This window comes from Amaranthus tricolor, chromosome 8 (genome assembly GCF_026212465.1).
Source record: "Amaranthus tricolor cultivar Red isolate AtriRed21 chromosome 8, ASM2621246v1, whole genome shotgun sequence".
Lineage (NCBI taxonomy): Eukaryota > Viridiplantae > Streptophyta > Magnoliopsida > Caryophyllales > Amaranthaceae > Amaranthus > Amaranthus tricolor.
In genome coordinates this window covers 30,690,497-30,709,756 of record NC_080054.1, presented here as the reverse complement: position 1 = coordinate 30,709,756, position 19,260 = coordinate 30,690,497, and the positions used below count along the sequence as shown (strand labels likewise).

At 30.8% G+C, this 19,260-nt stretch overlaps 2 protein-coding genes across 3 annotated transcripts; one reads left to right on the top strand and one right to left on the bottom strand.

The window, feature by feature from the left end:
• The first annotated feature begins 6,529 nt into the window (after positions 1-6,529).
• On the top strand, positions 6,530-11,023 carry LOC130820980 (probable LRR receptor-like serine/threonine-protein kinase At1g14390). Its single transcript, XM_057686561.1, has 6 exons — positions 6,530-7,869; positions 8,642-8,775; positions 8,853-9,093; positions 9,433-9,626; positions 10,015-10,158; positions 10,473-11,023. Exons 1-6 carry the CDS (start codon positions 6,615-6,617, stop codon positions 10,725-10,727), a joined length of 2,223 nt encoding a protein of 740 aa, XP_057542544.1. The 5' UTR covers positions 6,530-6,614; the 3' UTR covers positions 10,728-11,023.
• A 2,655-nt stretch (positions 11,024-13,678) lies between these two features.
• On the bottom strand, positions 13,679-18,972 carry LOC130820840 (ubiquitin-conjugating enzyme E2 2). 2 transcript variants are annotated; one of them, XM_057686378.1, is made up of 7 exons: positions 18,667-18,958; positions 17,933-18,023; positions 17,696-17,829; positions 17,558-17,583; positions 16,082-16,171; positions 15,223-15,311; positions 13,679-14,052 (listed from the first exon to the last, which is right to left on the bottom strand). In XM_057686378.1, exons 3-7 carry the CDS (start codon positions 17,818-17,820, stop codon positions 13,924-13,926), a joined length of 459 nt encoding a protein of 152 aa, XP_057542361.1. In that variant the 5' UTR covers positions 17,821-17,829; positions 17,933-18,023; positions 18,667-18,958; the 3' UTR covers positions 13,679-13,923. The 2 variants fall into 2 exon arrangements, with proteins under 2 accessions (XP_057542361.1, XP_057542360.1); XM_057686377.1 differs by lacking the exon at positions 17,933-18,023 and having other exon boundaries at positions 18,667-18,972.
• Positions 18,973-19,260: the final 288 nt, after the last annotated feature.

Genomic DNA, 19,260 nt, shown 5'->3' with positions numbered 1-19,260 from the left:
AGTCGTGTAATTTGTACTCTTTCATGGCTTAAAACTCATACACTTTACACGCTTAAAGCATACAAGGGGAACAAAAATATACAATATTTCATATTTAGGCCCCATACATTTTACTTTTACGATGACTAAAAGAACATATTAAAACTAAGAATTTTGTCTAGAAAATGATTATTAGTTAAAGTTGTTGGCTGAAATTATGGTCAATTTTGACCAGTTTAAAGACTGATAAACCTCTTATAATGAAAACCTTTGGTAAAATTTTCAAGTCAATGGCATAAGTGAAAATTTTTGTGGCTATGCTATCTAGTGACAAGAATTTTAACTTGTGCTATGATTTTACCCATTACAAGTGACTATTTGTAGTAATAATTAGGTGTTAATTGTTATTTGTTTATTAGAAAATAGTTGATCAAAAATCAAAAATCAACTTTTCAACTAGCATAAAAGTCATTAATTAAAAAACTAAAAATTAATATTTAAAATCTATTATATATATATGATTTGACATTTTACATATACCTAAAATCACCTTAAAAAAAGTGTAAGATGCTGAATAGTTGAGCTTTTGACCGGTCCAATCTCATAAGACAAAGATATTCTTAGAGTATTTCATCAAGGATATCAATTCAGAAAACTCAAACAATATGTTTACATGTAACAAATTTACTAATATGTAAAAACCGCATCATATTTAACTTTAAGTTATACCAATAAAATGTGAGGAATCTAATCACTTGCTTGTATTATATTGACAATCTTCTCCTCAAAGGCCACTAAAATTTTTTACCCACAACAATCATGAAACATGTTCAAAAGACGGTAACAGTTGTGTTTTTTATAAGGTTGTACATTTAATTTCTTCCGAGTATAGTTTTATGTTTTATTAAATTTGCTATATTATATCTAAAAAAATATTTTATAATGTTTGACTGAATAATAATAATAATAATAATAATAATAATAATAAATAATGTGGTTTCGAGCATTACACACACAATATTGTTTATTTTGTATTTGAACTACTCCTAACATTTTAATCAACCGTTTAAAATGCATGGTCTAATTATGTGTATTTATGGTCAGATTATATATGACCGTATAAGGTCACACCAATTTATCATAAAATTATTATACTATACCATGGTAATTATAAATTTATCTCAAAAGTTAGAAATATCATATAGAATTTTCCCATAAAATATCAATTTAAAAAATTAAGAAAATAGACTTCAAAAATAGGACATGAGTTCCGCCACTATTTAAATTGGCCACTATTCAGAAGCCTTAATTCCTAAATTGTTGAAAGTGTTATTGCTTGAACATGCATCAACTTGTTGAACCGAAATTGAATTCAAGCACACCAAACGCATAAAAAACAACATTGCTTACTATACAAATGCCTAACATACACTATGGTCGTAGTCCAAGGCACATTCTCGGTCGTTTTCTAGGCTAACAATGCCCACTTTATATGCTTAGATACTATCAAACCTCAAACCATGTTTATATGTTAGATCACTTGGAAACTGCTTGAATTGAGAGTTACTTAAGGGTTAATAACTAAAGTTTCTTTGGTTTAGATGAATGTAGAGAAACGTAGGGTAAGAGTTGGGATACTTGCTAAGAAAAAAGTTAGTTCATATGGTCATTTTCACAATGATTATATACCAAATGGGTGAAAACGTGACGTTAGTTGAATAGTTGTAATTACCTTTTTTGTTTGCCACCATGTTATTATGCTTTAATCAAATAACTTTGAAAGCACCAAACAAAATTCTTAGTCTATCAACTAAACATCATGGTATTGATTTCCATTATGATTAACTATGCTCAAAAGTCAACATTGCATGACGAAGCTATGACCTATGAGGTCGTAATAATGATATTAGTATTTTAATCTCAAAAGATTGAAGTTGACTATATGAATAAATAGATCCTTTATATTATTTTTCACTTCTGTCCTTCTAGTTATCTTTCCTCACTTTAAGTCTCTTCCGTTCTAATTTCTATTTTTCTTACCATTTCACTAATATTCATCTAATTTGCACATTCCCAAACCATCTTAAACGATTCTCTTTCTACTTTTTTTTAATATTTGCAACTCTTAAACCTTTTTTATATCTATGAAGCTATGACATGTGGAAGAATATTGATTTAACAGTACAAATAACAGTTATTGTTTAATAAGGTTAAATTTTTTGAAAAAGTTATTTATGTGAATAAAACTCTGGAGGACAAGAAATTTCTAAATTTTTTGTTCTTAATGGTGACTCAAACTAGCTAGCACCATTGAAGAAGATGAGTATGGGTCAAAGAGGACCTCCGCAGGGCGCGAAGAGGCTGCTGCCTCAGTCCGCGGGGCGCGGAGTGCGTTCTGTCTCCATTTCGCGGTTCGCGTAGTTTTACACGTACAGTTCGCAAAATGGCGGTTTTCTTTTCACGGGAATTGTCTTTTGGGACGGTTACCTTTATTTGTGGTCCGTTATTTGTGGATACTTAGGCCCCAAGTTGTCTTTCAAAATGGCTTTATTATATATACCCCCTCTTGTTAGTACTAGAAAATTAATGATTCACAAATTGAGAGAGATCACAAGAAAGCCAATATAATTTGTGAGTGTGATTGTATTTCATCTTGTAAAATCTTTGCGATCATAGTGAAAATATTTGATCTCGGTGCCGGTGGACGTAGCTATCACATTGATAGTGAACCACGTTAAATCTCTCATGTCATTTTCTTATTGTTTGCATTGAATTTCTTATTGTTTCATTATTGTTCATCGACTTTGCTTCCGCTGTCGCACAACATTTCTAAAAGATAATTTTAAAAAAGTTATTTTGTAAAAATAAACTCTGGTGGACAAGAAATTTCTAAATTTTTTTTCCTTTCAAAAATAATTATTTTTGAGAATAAAACTAAATATCGAAGTTAGTTCCAAGTTTCAACAAACATAGTTTGTTTCCTCCTAAAAACAGAAAATTTTCATCCTCATATAGGATTAAGAAAATAATTAACGCCACCAAATATTTTAGAGAGACAAAAATACTTTGGTCTTGTTACACATTCACATATTTAAAGTTCAAACTCTTCCATTATTTTTTAGAATTTTGTGAATTTCATGTTCATATATATAATTTAATTAATAATAAGCTCCACAAAATTATTAAAATCTACAAAGCAAGCAAAAATATATGTCATAAGATGTGGTGATGCCCTTGATTAGATTTGTCGAATTTGTGGCTTATGAATTTATTATTCTTTTATTTTTCCTTAATGAAATAGCTAAAAGCACCATATAAATTTTTTTTTTAAAACTTATTATATCAAGTGAAGAGCAATTTTAAGTCATGACTATAAAAAAATCGACTCAAATAGCTTATAACAAAAATAAATTGACATAGGATATTTAAATTTATCATATGTAGGATAACGTATCTAATCAGTCGAAACTCAATTAAATCAACTTCAGTCAGATTTATGAGTCGGGTTAAAAATTTATATGTATCCTATTGATATTTTTTTTATGGAATGGTATACCCTTGATATTAAAGCTAGCTTATTGGAGAAATGTGCTTGTCTTTTTCATTAAAAATCTTACTAAGATGCCACTTTTGATAAGTAACTATTAACAAATCATTAAACCATGTTGTAAGAGACAAATCTTAGTAATTACCCCATACTTTATAGTTAAAAAGTTTGTTAATAATAAATAAATTAATTACTGAAGTAGAGTAATAATTACTCCTATATTTACCCGAGGATATGATATTTATCCGACCTCGAAATCGAATCCGACTCTCGACTTTAAAATGAATTTAAAAATATGTAAAAATCAATATTAACACAAATCGACTCAAAATAATCCGAAACTGACCTGATAACCTAAACAAATACTCTACTTCTATTATTGTATTCTGGTAGTATGTCGTTATTAGTAACGATTTCAAAGTAACGAAAATATTAAAGAAATGAACAAAGGGCAGCCCACTACCGACAATGAACCAATGTCCACGGTCACCGTCTATACAAGAGTAGCCGTAATTTCCTAAATGGAAATGACATTCTTTTGTACTACTTTTGCTAATAATTCTAGTTATGTCCTAATCACAATTTTCTAATATCTCATCATCCTTCACATTATTGTGAGTATTATCTTATTTATAGAGTTGTTTAAAATAAATCATTTCTAATTTTATTACACGTTAAAGTGTGTGTATGGAGTATATAATAATACTTTTATGTACTAGTAATACATTATAATGAAATAATCCAATCTCAATCTTGAAAATTAAGTCATCGAAATTATTGTTATTATTATTATTGATAAATTAGGCTGAAATTATTGTGAATGCTAACATTTAATCGGGAAATACAAGACACATATTTCATAAACCAATTAGATATCATTCCAAAACTATATGACAATGGAAGGAAACGCTTTAATAACTTATAAAGTGTGTATACTATTTTTAATTTATTGATATGAGATAAATCATTCCAACAATTGTCCTCTATCTGATGAGATAAATGAGTTAAAAATTCTAGTACTTAATAACATAATGAGCAACTTTTTTTTTTGTATATATAATAATATTATGGACAACCTAATTAGCAAAATATATAGAACCTATAATTAGAAAAGGGATCACATGTTTTGATGTAAATTTAACTTCAGCAATCAAAAACAATTGCACCAAAAAAATTCCAAAAGTTTATTTTTATAGAAAAATGGAAAAAATTTGTGAACAAAATAAAAATATTTTATAAGTAAAACATATGAATGAAAATTAAAAAAGAAAATTTACTGTAAATAATATAATATTTCGTTAATTTCTCTACGATAATACTAACTTTTGATTAACCATGAATAATACTATAATATCAACTTAGAGATCTTTTTTCCTAGAACAATACAAATTTTAGTTTATTAACTAACTAGATAATACCCGTGCGATGCACAGTTATATTAAATTTTTCGATATTTTTGTATCATTTAAAAAATTAAAATTTTAAGAGATAAATTTTATATTATAGTTATATCTCATTTCACTCTGAATAGTTGTATACATTACATACATTGTATAATTTGTATTATTCTTTGCATTGTGCGTGCAGATGATTGTGAAAATTAAGTTTAGGACAAATAAATCAAACTAAAGAGAAAAAATTTGATTATATACATTTAATATAATTACATTTATACCCTTATTTGTTTCTTTTATATAAAAGGGTAAATTGTTCGTACATAAAATATACAGTACAAAATTGTGAATATTTTTTAATAAAAAAAATAAGATACGACCAATTTATGCTAACAAAATAAATATTATATAATTCTTATAAAGTGTTACAACTATTAATAACACACTTTAAAATCAAATTTTATATAAAATATGTAAAATTATTTTAAAAAAGCATAAACAAAAAAAATATATTGTTTGTCATAAACCTAAAAAACATAAGTGAGTTGCATAAAGATAGTCACAAACTAAACCATATAATTAGAATAAAACATTGCATTTAAATAACCATTTGTATAAATAAAAAAATCCTAATAAAAGTATATTACTTCTCTTTTAACCATCTCAAATATCCAATGCACTAATTAAATAATACTCATTTAATAAATAAAATTAATAAGAATTTATAAATAAAATAAATACATTATTTTCTAATACATTAAATGATGTGACTTAAAAAGTATAAAATCAATCAATATAGATAATAATATAGTCATAGTTAAAAAGTAATAAAGTCAAAAATATGAATATTAGTCATAATAACAATAACATCATCATCATTAAGTTTTAGAGGGAAACTTTTGTTGAGGTTGTGACACGCAAGCAATATTAATTAGTGATGAAGTCAATAATGTTTTGTTTTAGTAATAGTTATAGATTTATCAATTTTTTTGTCATATACTCTTATCGTTTGATTTTTAACATATTAGAAATATTTTAGGAAAAAACAACCCCCAAAATTTGTATTATTTATGGTTAATCAAAAAGTAGTATTATGATAGAAAATAAGCAAAAAATTATATTATTCTTGATAGTTTTTCTAAAAAAAAGCCCCAGTAGAAACAAACTTGATTAGTAGGCTCAAAGTAATAAATATTTATGTTTGTACCTCAACTAACATTAGTTGCTTCACTTACGCATTAGTTCATCTTTACTCATTTCTCTAATTGCATAGGGCTAGTCTCTTGAGAGACCGTCTCTTTAAGAGACATATTTTAAGTCTAGCCCATTAAAGATTAATGCGTACTTACCATATTTTTAATGTCTATTTATATTTTCCTTAGTGCCTACTTACCGTATCTTTAATGTCTACTTTCATTATCTTAAATGTCTACTTACATCATTCTTAATGCATACTTATAATATTTTAAAATATATATAATGTATCAATCCAATTAAATATAGTCTCTCAAAAAGATCGTCTGACACGAAAAAATTATTTTTGTGCTTTCCATATTTCTCATCAAAGTTTAGTGTGGGAATATTTGAAGCAATACCCATAATATATATTTCTACATTTCCCATTTTAATGGAGATTTGAGTTTTCTTTTTGTAAAACCCAATATATAAAAATAAAAAACACCCAAAATCATAAAATGAATTTAAATTTCTGGGTTTATTTTAGTTTATTAATTCTTATAGTGTGCATTCCAAAATCATTTGCACAAATCAATCCCCCAGAAGCAAGAATTTTATTACAACTCCAAAAACATCTTGAATATCCATCGGTTCTTCAATCATGGCAAAAATGGACTGCTTTCTGTTTTCTTCCTCCTTCATCTTCTGTTACTATAACATGTTCTAATGGGCGTGTAACAGAAATAACTGTCATTGGGAATAAATCTTCACCTACCCATGATTCTTCAACTTCTTTAATAAATGGTAAATTTATTGTTTCTCAAAAAACTTTATCAGAAAAATTCTCCATTGATTCATTATTCACTGTTCTTACGAAACTCACAAATTTACAAAAACTTTCCCTTATTTCATTGGGTATTTGGGGTAATTTACCCACAACAATATCTAGATTTTCTCTTCTTGAATCATTCAATATGAGTTCAAATTTCATCTATGGTGAAATCCCATCTCAAATTTCCAAAATAAAAACCCTAAAAACCCTAATTGTTGCAAATAATTTAATCAATGGAAAATTTCCTGATTTGGGTAGTTTACAAAATCTTCAAGAGATTGATTTAAGTAACAACCAAATAGGGCCAAATTTCCCGTCATTAGGAACAAATTTAGTGAGCATTATACTAAGAAATAACTCATTTAGGTCACAAATTTCTACTCAAATGAAGATTTTCAATCAACTACAAAGATTTGATGCATCAGAAAACAATCTAATTGGGCCAATCCCATCTTTTATGTTCAATCTTCCTGCATTATGGTACTTAAATTTAGCACAAAATCAGCTGACAGGTGAACTTCCAATGAGCACAAACTGTGGTAAGAGGTTATGGTTCGTCGACATATCTCGAAATTTGTTTGTTGGGGAGCTTCCTAGCTGTATGGGTAATGAGTCCCACAAGTATAGGAAGGTCCTTAGTGATTGGAACTGTTTTTCGAGTTTGAGGTTTCAGCACCCGACTTCGTTTTGTGAAAGGGAAGCCATTGCTGTGATTCCACCTGATAAGGAATTTGTAGGAAATCAGGGGAGTTCTGGGAGTAAAATTTGGTTGATATTTGGGATAATTGGTGGGACTATATTGTTTGTTGGTAGTGTTGTTTCTTTGATTTGGTTGATTTACAATGGAAGAAAGTATGGAGGAGCACAACTTTTTAGTAACAAATATGATAAATCTTTTGGTGGGAAGTTGTCTGCTCGTCCTTCTGCAATGGTTGATTCGAGTAAGATCATTTTTTTCCTTTGGGATTCACACGAAAATTAGTAAATTTCTATACATATAAAAATAATTCTAATTTTTTAAACTGAAAATCACGAGTTAGTTTGGTAGTTGAGGGTCTTCCTTTCACCCTTGTGAATTACTGGTGGTCGAGGACATTCTGACCCTCTGACCCATCCCCGAAAAAGAAAGATCAATTTTTTGCATCTCTCAATTTAAAATTTTTCCTTACACTATTTTTGTTTTTTTTTGGTTTTGGATTAACAAATAGTAGAAAATTCTTATTATATAAAGTTGCAGATGATATTTACTATTAAAGGCCGCTTGAATTCGACTTGTTATCAAAAAGATAAAATTGTGTCCATCTAACCCCAAACCTAGTCTAGGAATGAGTCATGTAATAGTATGGGGTGATGGATGTTGTTCAGTATTTTTTGGTGTTTTTGATGTTCTCTGTATGACTTGTGTTCAACCAACCTATGTGAATTTGAAATTGATGGAGCCTAAAATATATACTAAGTTGATTTCATATGCATGACTCAACTAAACATTTACATGATCCTACATGAGGGACTCTTAATTAAGGGGAATTTTATTTTGGCCTTGCCTAGGTCACAGCTCGGGTGATTTGATCAAACTTTACTAGGCTTGGTTATGATAAATGTTCAACTCACCTTATGATAGTTTTTTTGATTCGCACCTGCTCTTTAGGCTTGGTCGTTGCTTGGGTTAATCAAAATGCTGAATTAAACCTTTACGTGTATTTTTATTTTAAGAATATGGACCGAAATCGATGAGGATTCCGAACCTAGGACTTCCACCCCATAAGTCTTTTACCTTAGAAGAACTAGAAGAAGCAACAAATCACTTTGATCAAGTAAACTTGATTGCAGAAGGATCTCAAGGACAGGTACATTGCTTAAATAAATGTGTAAATAGCTTCAAAATATGACAATATATGATCATCTAATATGTGTTTGATTACAGCTTTACAAAGGTTTGCTTCAAAGTGACACACCAATTTTGGTTAGAAGTATAAAGGTAAAAGAGAAGCATTCATCCAAGACTTTAAAACAACATATGGATGCTTTATCACAACTAAGGCATCAAAATTTGGTTTGTGTGCTTGGACATTGTGTTGTTACATATAAAGAACGACATCAAGGAACCGCGATTTTTGTTGTTTTCGAGCACGTAACAAATGGTTCATTGAGAGAGCAATTTACAGGTACAAGATCGATTTCATTCATTTGTAACGTTAGGTAATTGAGTATCTGATATATCCTGATTCAATGTCCATTGGCATAAGCTTTTGGTTGGGTTGATTACTTGATATAGTATTAGAAGAAGGATCACAGTTTTGAATCTCATCCACCCTCATTATTATGCGTAAAATATATGGTAACATGTATGAGAAAGACATGTAGCTTTTATTTATGAGGGTGTGATGGAGTATATAACAAGTTATGGAGCTACAACCATCAATTTTTGTTTGAGTTGATTCCTTGACTTAAGAATTTGTTTTTTCTAAGGATTTGTGACATTAGAGTAAATTTTTGTTGGGCAGATTGGAGAAGAAAGGACAAACTAAAATGGCCACAAAGAATGACAATCTCAATGGGAATTGCCAAAGGAGTTCAATTCCTGCACACAGGAATGGTACCAGGAGTTTTTGGGAATGAGATCAACATTGAGAATATTTTGTTGGATGAAAGTCTTACTCCAAAAGTCAGCAACTATAGGATTCCATTGCCCTTCAAGGTAATCATCACTACTTTTTGTTCAAGGGAATCTAGGCACGCGTAATATCTAACATGTAATATATAACACGTAATATATAACATAGAAAAAAACCCTACTTGATTCTGAATATATGTAAAGAAGAGTATTCGTCCCACAATATAGCAGTATTCTATATTCGGCCTTTGCTTTTTTCAAAGGTCAGATCACGTGCATTAATAAGTTGCAAATATTGTTCATTATCAAGGTTTAATCGAAGATAACCTTTATTTTTTCAAAGGCTAGGTTGCATAAATCCGATTTCCTTATACTCTGCTTAAGTAGGAGTTGTTTAATGGTATTACGATAATGAAATGTTGTATTACTTCCATAATTCCTATAATAGCTTTTTGGCATAATAAAATTGCAGGTAGAAACCCCAAATGATCAAAATGTCCTAATTTCTGGAAAACCAGACAAGGATGACATTTACAATCTGGGTGTGATTCTGCTTGAGTTACTAACAGGCAGACAGATCACATCAGAAAACCAAGTAGATAAGCTAAAACAAGAGGTACTTTCCAACTTCCCATTGTTTTTCCTTATTAGTACATTCCATTACTCCTCTATCCTTTTGAATAAGAGGCTATTGGATATTGGGGCATTAGGCAATCTGCTGAATGCTAAAAACTGATAACTGGTAACTGATTGAAATGACTGATTTCAGCAATTTGAACCCGTTGCTAGGAAAAACAAAACGGGTTCGAAAATAGTTGATTTATAACAAGTTGTTTCAACCAGCTAATTTACTACAATTCAAAGAGACAGAGAGAGCGCACATCATAAAGCATAGTATGTATAACCCACTTAAATGTTTATCCCATGCAGCTCGAAAAAAGTTTAGCAGAATCAGCATCAGCACTACAGCAAGCAGTAGACCTGTCGATGAGAGGCACATACGCGTACCAATCCATCAAAACGGCTGCTGAACTTACCGTTAACTGCTTAAGCAACGATCCCAACAGACGACCTCCCATGGAAGACGTGGTATGGCATTTACAGTACTCGATTCAAGCACAACAGACCTGGACTAGCAGCGGAAATCTTGCGTTCAACAGTGGAAATCAAGGCTTGAATAAGTGATGTATATATGTTCATGATCGTACAGATGTGGTGCTTCTGGAATCTGGATCAGTTCCTGCAGCACTGAACTGTGTAATATAGCAACTTTTTGCACTTCCCCTTTGTTCAGAAAACAAAATACTTGTATACTTCTTTACCTATATGCTATTGTAGTTATTATTTGTAATAAAACGGGTTCTAGAGATCATATACTTCAACCTGTCATATATGTATAGATTCATTTATATATCACTCGTGAAGTGGAAGGGTAGATGTTCCTGCTAGGAACAATGTCCACTTAGATTGTGTTCGTCGTATCTACTTTAAGTAGTTAGTAGTTTAATGGGGTTAAAACTCTCCGCACCCAATAAGTTATTTTAAGATGAATTGTCCCGACACAATAAGCGAATTTGGTTCAAGATTTTTCGACATGATTATTTAATTATTTTGACTTGAATAAACTCATTCTTACACATGTAAGGTCTAGGTTGAAATTTCTTAACCCGAATACATTACGATGAAATAAACGAACAATACCGATAATACAACACAATTAACTAACCCATTTATTTTAATAGTCACTTATATTAGTTAAAACTATAAATAGAAGTGTTAATGATGGTGTATGCTGTAATAGTCTGAAAGTTTTAGCTATCAAGATTTATAAGATAAATCTTGATTTTTTGTGCTTTTAAAGCTGAACGTATAATGTAAGATCACCAAACTTCACTTATTTCAAGCTTTACTTGTTTATGGTTGTTATGAATAGTGTGATTTGAGTGAATAATTGATATGTGCATTCATATGTGTAAGTGATGGGATGGAATCCTATAGATTGGAATTAAGTTAATAACTTAATGATTGTGGTGTTTAAGTGTGATTTATTTGTTGAAGTAATCATGGGAGTTATTTGTTTTAATTAGGGGTGTTCAAAAAAACCCTGTTTGCAAAACCCGACACGGATTATCCGGTATCCGGTTTAAAAAACCGTATAATTAACCCGATTTGTCAAAACCGGGTATTTCGGACCGGGTATTCGGGTTAGATCCGAATATCAATTTTAGTAAAACCGGATACCAGATATCCGGTTTTTAAAAATTTTATTTTATTATTTTTTTTAAAAAAAAAATTTTAAATGCTAAAAAAAATTTTAAATGCTTATTCTTAATATATCTGATATAATTAATATATTATGATCATTTTACCCTAAAAAAATCAAATTCAAAGTAATGTGTTAAATTATATTCCATTATTGTCCTTAAATAATATTTCAAACGACATATTTCAAAATAAGTGTTTTCAGTAATTATTAGATTGATAGCATGTTTCATAAAATATCTCATCCGATGATCAGCTCAAGAATTTGATTTATTCTTAATGTGGTATTGGCAATTAGATTGTAAATTTACTAAACTTATCCTTGATAATTAGAATTTAATTAGAATCACCAAAGTAATAATAGTAAAGATATTGCATTACTTAGTTTTATCTTATTACTAATATAAAAACCCCTATAATGCACGGATTTATTATCATAGAATATATAAAAATATTACTTCATAGAATACGTAAGTATATATTATCGTGATTAAATTTATTGAATACATGATTTTTGTAAGAAAAAATTAAATATTGAATTTTTAAAATTATTTATCAAATACATCACGTTTTCATTCAATTATATGTAACAAATTCTAAGTTACTATGAAATTGTTAAAATAAATCATATAAATATTTTGCCTAACTTAGCTCCAATTTTTAAAAAAAACAAATTCTAAATTAGGTAAATCTATCATGTAAAGAAATTAGAATTTGAATTTTATATAAAAAAATGTTAAAGAAATAAGGAAAAAAACACAATTTTTAAATAAACAAAACCGGGTATCCGGTTTCCGACCCCGTTTAAACCGGGTCGGAACTGAGTCACATTTTTAGGTACTCGAAAAAGCGGGTACCCGGATTTCCGGATCCGAGTCGACCCGGTACCCGGTTTCGATCACCCCTAGTTTTAATGGTGTTTAATGAAGAAGTGCAAAGGGTTTTAGAAGATGCTTTGCTCGAGCAAAAACTGTCAGAAGGATACTGAAGGTCGCTCGACCAGCTCGTTCGACCGAGCAAGCTCTTGGGTGGGTCGAGCGAACAAACAAAATATATCCAGAAGTTGCCTGTAGCTCGCTCAACCAAGCCGCTCGACCGAACGAGCTCTCTGTTCTAGTCAAGCGGTTCCTCTAATGCGCCTAGGATGCTGTTTTTGTCTCTTGAAGTCCTTGGAACTGTTTCAACTCATTCATTATTTAGCATTAAGCATGTATTAAGTGAGCAATTATCATTGAATGTACTTAGTACTATAAATAGAGAGCACTCATGCTCATCTAAAACACATTAAACACAACCCTTAAACCAAACACATAGCCTTTTTGTTTTATCTCTTACTCAATTGAAATACTTTATTTGTAAGAGTGTTTTTTACTCCATTAAAATAATATAAACAAGCAACTACACACCACGGAGGATGTAGTCATCATTGGGTGAACCTCTTTAAATCATTGTGTCAATTTTGCAAATTTTATTTTATCAAACGTTTGTTAGTCATTAAAATTATTATCGTTCATCAAGGTTCGTAACATCGTATCGATCTTGACAAAACTTATTTCAATCGCTTATAGATTACAGGGTAACATCTATGAGAACCAATTTTAGAACCTTGCCCGAAGAGTGTTTGCTCCAACTGAAGCGAAATCCGATTCTCACTTGTTTATGGCTTATTAATTCTAGTATTATAATTCGTTTTTGTTTTACCCTTCTCACTTTGATCGACAGTCTATTAGACAGTTAGGTTTGGTTTACAGGCATCTCCATTCGTTTGATTGTCAATACAAAACATACATTCCACTTGATTGACAGTCTAAATCCAGAAAACAAGACATATTCACAGCCACTTAATTGAGAATGTAACCGTAAAGAAAGATCAATCAAAAGCAATCAAAGCACAATTAACATAACCTGCAGTGTAAAGTTCAACATACACCGAGCTAGCGATACAACAATCGAGAATCCCAACTAGATCAAGCAAGTACTTCAGATATTATAACATAATTAGACAGTTGCTGGGCAAATTGTAACTTTGTTTCCCAGTTTTCCCATTCCCTTTTCTAGTCTCTGACGTTATTTGAGATGGGATACTGGACTATCTTCACGTATACTCACAATCCCAAGATTAATCAGCAGTCCAACTCTGCTCGACAATCTCACGTACTCTCCTATTATATTCACGCTTGTTCTCACTAAACATCCTTGCAGCTTCTGAATTAGCAGGAGAGTTTGGGTTCGGATCACACAGCAAAGACTGTAGAAAGTTCCATCAAAACGAGTTTAAAAGGCATTGAATCCATAATTGTTTAAGCAGCTAAAAGACATAATAGCACAACAAAAACGTGAAGCTCGTCCATGCTTCACCTATTACTAGAGGTAATCAAAAGTGCAGCAGTAAAACCGCAAAGATGTGAAACCAACTACATCAAACTGTAACAACAGAATTGGTAAATTGTAACTTGTTCACCAAAAGTCAGCTCATTGACACCCCTAATCATCAGTGCACAAGAAATCTGCTATACCAATTTTTTAACCATTATTTCAGTGGGACGGCAGTTGAACCAACATCCACTTCCACAAAGTAAAAAACAAAAACCTAATTTTGAGCTAAAGGTGGTTCCAAGCTATCTTCATGGTGAAAAAAGGTGAGTTTTTTCCTTCTCCTTTTCCCTTCATTTTCTTCTTATTTTCTCATTTTCTCTTTGTTTCCTTTAATTTCTCTTTTTTACAAGTTCTCTTTTCGTGGTTAAAAATATCAAAATTTTGGGTCGAAGTATCAAATGATTTGGTACACGACCCATGATGATCCGGGGCACACCTGTCCACGTTCCGGGTAGACCATCCCCAATCAGCAAACCATCCCAGATTAGGATACTATAGTTTCATCTCGTTTTAAACTTGGCTAAAAAATTAGATAATTATGAAACAGGTGCTTAGGAGAAATAACCACACTTTCAAAAAGAACAACTTTCAAATGAGCAATTGTTGTAATAAACTTATGTCCAACAGTACAATGACAAACTCTAACTGGATGAACCCATTTCAAAAAACTTTATCTCCAGGTTACACACGCACATCTAGACTAACCCAGGATGAAGGTACATAATAATTAATATGGACATCTGCAGACCAACCCAAGGAAAATTTCTAGTTGGCATCATTCATACACACTATTGTGGACACCAATAGAATTTTAACAGTATCTATAGATAATGGGAGGTTTTGCCTAGTATTTGTCTGAATTCAAGCTAATTGGACAAATATCAAGTAATATGTCAGCCAACAGAAGAAGGCATACATATCATATATGGAACTCACTCAAAGCATAATTGAATTTTTTCTGTACAGAAGTACTGAGTATATAATGTATATTGTATGCCAAAGGATATGATGATGATCTGAACAAACACAAGAAACTCATTACCTGAATTGAGGTCAGAATAGCAGCAACATCATAGATAGGGCTCCATTGATTCTGTAAGATATCAAGACAGATGCTTCCATCTGCATAAACTAAAAACCAACAAAAAAAGCACACAAAAGATTATAGCATTAGAATATTAAATTGGTAGATTTTATTCACTCATGTAACTAGCACAGCTGCACAGGACCAAATAAAAATGAGTAGTAGTAAAATACAATTACAAACTCAGCGTAGGTTACTCCTCCTGGATCTAAAATCAGATTTGATAGCATAGCAATTTTACGAAAAAAAAAGTGCGAAAAAAACATATGCAAGCGATCTATTTACAAGTACTCAAATTGAAATTAACATTCTCTATAAAAATAGAACACCTTTGCTGGCTGGTGGCCACGACTAAAGAGTTAAAATGAAATGGTCAATTATCACTCGCCTCATCCAAAATCATTCTCATAACAGGTACTATAAACAAGCTCATCAAAGTACAAAGACATAAACATCAAAGTACAAAGATCATATTCTTAACCTAAAAGGATAAACATTATATTCAATTGCACCTTGTGGATACATGTCTTCCCCACTCAAAAAAGCATGATATTGTTGTACATCTATTACAACTATTCAACCTTCTTTGCACAGGTGTTTAAATTTTATTATTGTATACACAAACAGTTCAAAACACGAATGACTACAATACAAAAATGCAACAGAAAGATAATAGTAGATAAAACAAACACATTACAACTGGAACTTAAGGTAGTCAACCATAACTCCATAGTCAATTATCAACAGTACATGATGTAACTAGTATCTGAAGATTGAAGGGTATAATAAACTGGAAAAAATTGTTTTGATAACTTACTGTTTGGATGGAACATCCGAGATACAAAGCGTACCGTTGGAGGTTTATTAGGGTAGTCTTCAGAGAACTGAAGTGTCAACTTGAACGTGCCTGACATACTCAATATAAATAACAGAAATAAGTCCAAATATAGTAGCATACAAATTCACTAAAACGAAATTTTCATTGTGGAAAAAAGGCCGATTAATAACAATCAGTTATGGAAAGTTTTATTAATATAAACAAAAACATTCATTCATAACCTCAAAAATCAAAAGCATGTCACAACACTACAAATTAAAATAATAAATTCATATACAAGCACTATGCACATCTAACAACATCATAGCTCCTCTCCACAAATTAACAACTATACAATGCTCTAATCATATCAAAACTAATATTATTGAATATAAAAATCACAAAAAAAAAGGTATCAAACAGCAAAAAATAGAAGAACACCATGTAAAATTAAATGGGCAAACTTGTAAGACTGTGTTTCGCAAGCAAGTCAAGGATTTAGTAAGTGAGTGGAGCTGTTACGGATCTATTTAAGAGCTCAATGAACAAAGAACTATACACATTTGAAGATAATATTTCTGAACTAAGTTAGGGTAGCTTTGCATGCAGCTTTGCCATACATAAACATCAGATTGTTGATTGACCTTTCAAACTCTGCCATATTCTGAAGAAAATTGGGGGAAAAGTGTGTATATTGACGTGAAGGTGTCATTTATCATGAATAAGATGGCAAAAGCACCATGATAAAAGAGGACCAATAGTCGTATTTTGAGTATATCCAATAGACACATCAAAGACACAAATCCAGGGAGTAGTAAGTTGTACAACCAAGGAGAGGAGAGAAGGATCATGTAAGCAAGGCAAGGGGATGGCGCTTTGATTTGTGTGGATCACCTGTTTTTTTTTTAAATTAATGTCCTAATATTTTTGCCAAGGAGAATAGTTGTTTACTCATCATACTCCCTCCTATTCACATCAAATCTCTCTTTTTCTTTTGCACGCATGCCAAAGCACTAATTCAATCCTTATCATTTTTATAATCAAAAATTATAAAAAGTTAATAGGAGTATTAATAAAACTTATATTGAGACGAATCAAACAAGATTACACTTGACTATATTTTAACTTATAAACTAAGAATAATGCAAACTAAGAATGATACGTGAATAGTGCTAAAAAAGAAAGGGGACATTTAATGTGATTAGGAGGGATTAATAAGTATTGCTCAATCCCAGCACTGAGATCACTACATTAGGCATATTAATGTGAGAGATTTTGAGGTCAAATTTAGCAATCTCATTGAGACAAGGAGAATTGAAGAAAAGAATACATGCAAATGATAAAACTAGGGAACAATCACCAATGATTGTATGCGTCACAAGTCAAGGGTAAAAGCTCACATAAAACCGAAAGTTACAGGCATATCACAACGTAAATAATGCACATAATTCTAATTGATTGAGAATTTCTTATTACCTCCATCCCAAGGGGTATCATCCGGACTGTATAAAACCAACAAAAAAAATACATATTAGAAAAATATGGCATAAGAAACCTTTTATCAAGCAAATCAAAAAGTTAACCCACAGTAAGTCTCAAAAGTTAACTACTGACCCAAAGATAACGGCATTCCAGAGCATAATGTTATTATCTTGAGGAGCACCACTAATCCCAGCGGGAGGGTCTTGTGAGAGGCGCTTGAAATCCCTCATCAACCTCTTTCTTGCTGGAGTTGACATCCTCACCGCCTACAGATATCAAGCAAAAGTATAACTTTACCACAACAAAATGAGCATAGACTCACAAAATGAAATTAGAGTTGATTGAAAATAATAATCAACAACAAATTACATAATACTATTTGACAGCTACAAGCATCAGAAGATACTATAATCAAGCTGAATCCTTTTTTTTTTGAATGATGAAGTCGAGTTACAGTGCCCTATTTTATAAAACAGCTCAAATTGGATTAGATAAATGATGAGATATAGAAATTGAGATTAAATCAGATCAAAACTAATCAACAAAAAAAATTACATGCTACTTAGATCAATATAAAAGAGAACCACAGTTTGACAATTACAAGCTACTGAAGTTACAATACTTACGCTAAAATTCTTTTTATTCAACAAAATTTAGTTGAATTTCAATTCAATCTTTTATACAAGATATCAAATTGGATTGGATTGATTAAAACGACGAGCTCTGAAAATCAGGGTCAACTTGAAAGTTACCACAAAACGAAATTACGGTTTAACATAATCAAAACTAATCAACAAACACCAATAATATTGACAAATACATGCTACAGAAGTTACATAATCACACTGAAAATCTTTTTCTTCAATGAAATATAGTCGACTTGCAATTCACTTTTTTAAACAACAGTTCAAACCAAATTTGATAGATCGATGAGATTTGGCAATTAGGGTTGAATTTAAAGAAACCACAAAATGAAATAAGGGTTGAACGAGATCAAAACTAATCTTTAATCAACAAACACAGAATGTAAATTCATAAATAAGTCTATAATTACCAGCAAAAAAACAAAAGAAAACGTTAAAAATCGACGAAATTCGACATACCTAATTAGAAAACGCGGCGAGAAAAGAAAGGGGGGAAATTAAACACGAAACCTCAGAATTAGTAAATGTTTGAGAAAATTCGGAATCAGGAGAAAGATAAATGGAAAGCAGAAGAAGAAGAAGAAGAAGAAGAAGAAGAAGAAGAAGAAGGGAAGGTAGGGCTTGTTAGAAGAAAATATTCATGGAGGATTAATGGATGGATGAGATTGGGAGAGAGGAAATGCAGAGAATGAAAGAAGGTTCAAGTCAGCCGTCAGCTGCATTCTTTTTAACTCTCTTCTTACTTTTTCTACTCTAAAATTAATCTAATTAGTCCAAATTGAATATGTTTTGACTCAAATACTCAAATGTACACATGCACATCTCTTAAAAAATGAGTTGTATTTTATTATTTATGATTATATTATTTGGTTTTGGAGTAGCAATAACAAAATAAATTTATTTTGAATTTTGTTTTTGCGAGGAGTATAAAATTGATAAACTAAAATCTAAATCAATTTTAATATTTTGAATGATGATAAGTCCCTTAAATCATTTAATTGAGCCTTTTTTTGTTATAAGTTTTAGAAATAAAACTATTGCCTTCAAATCACA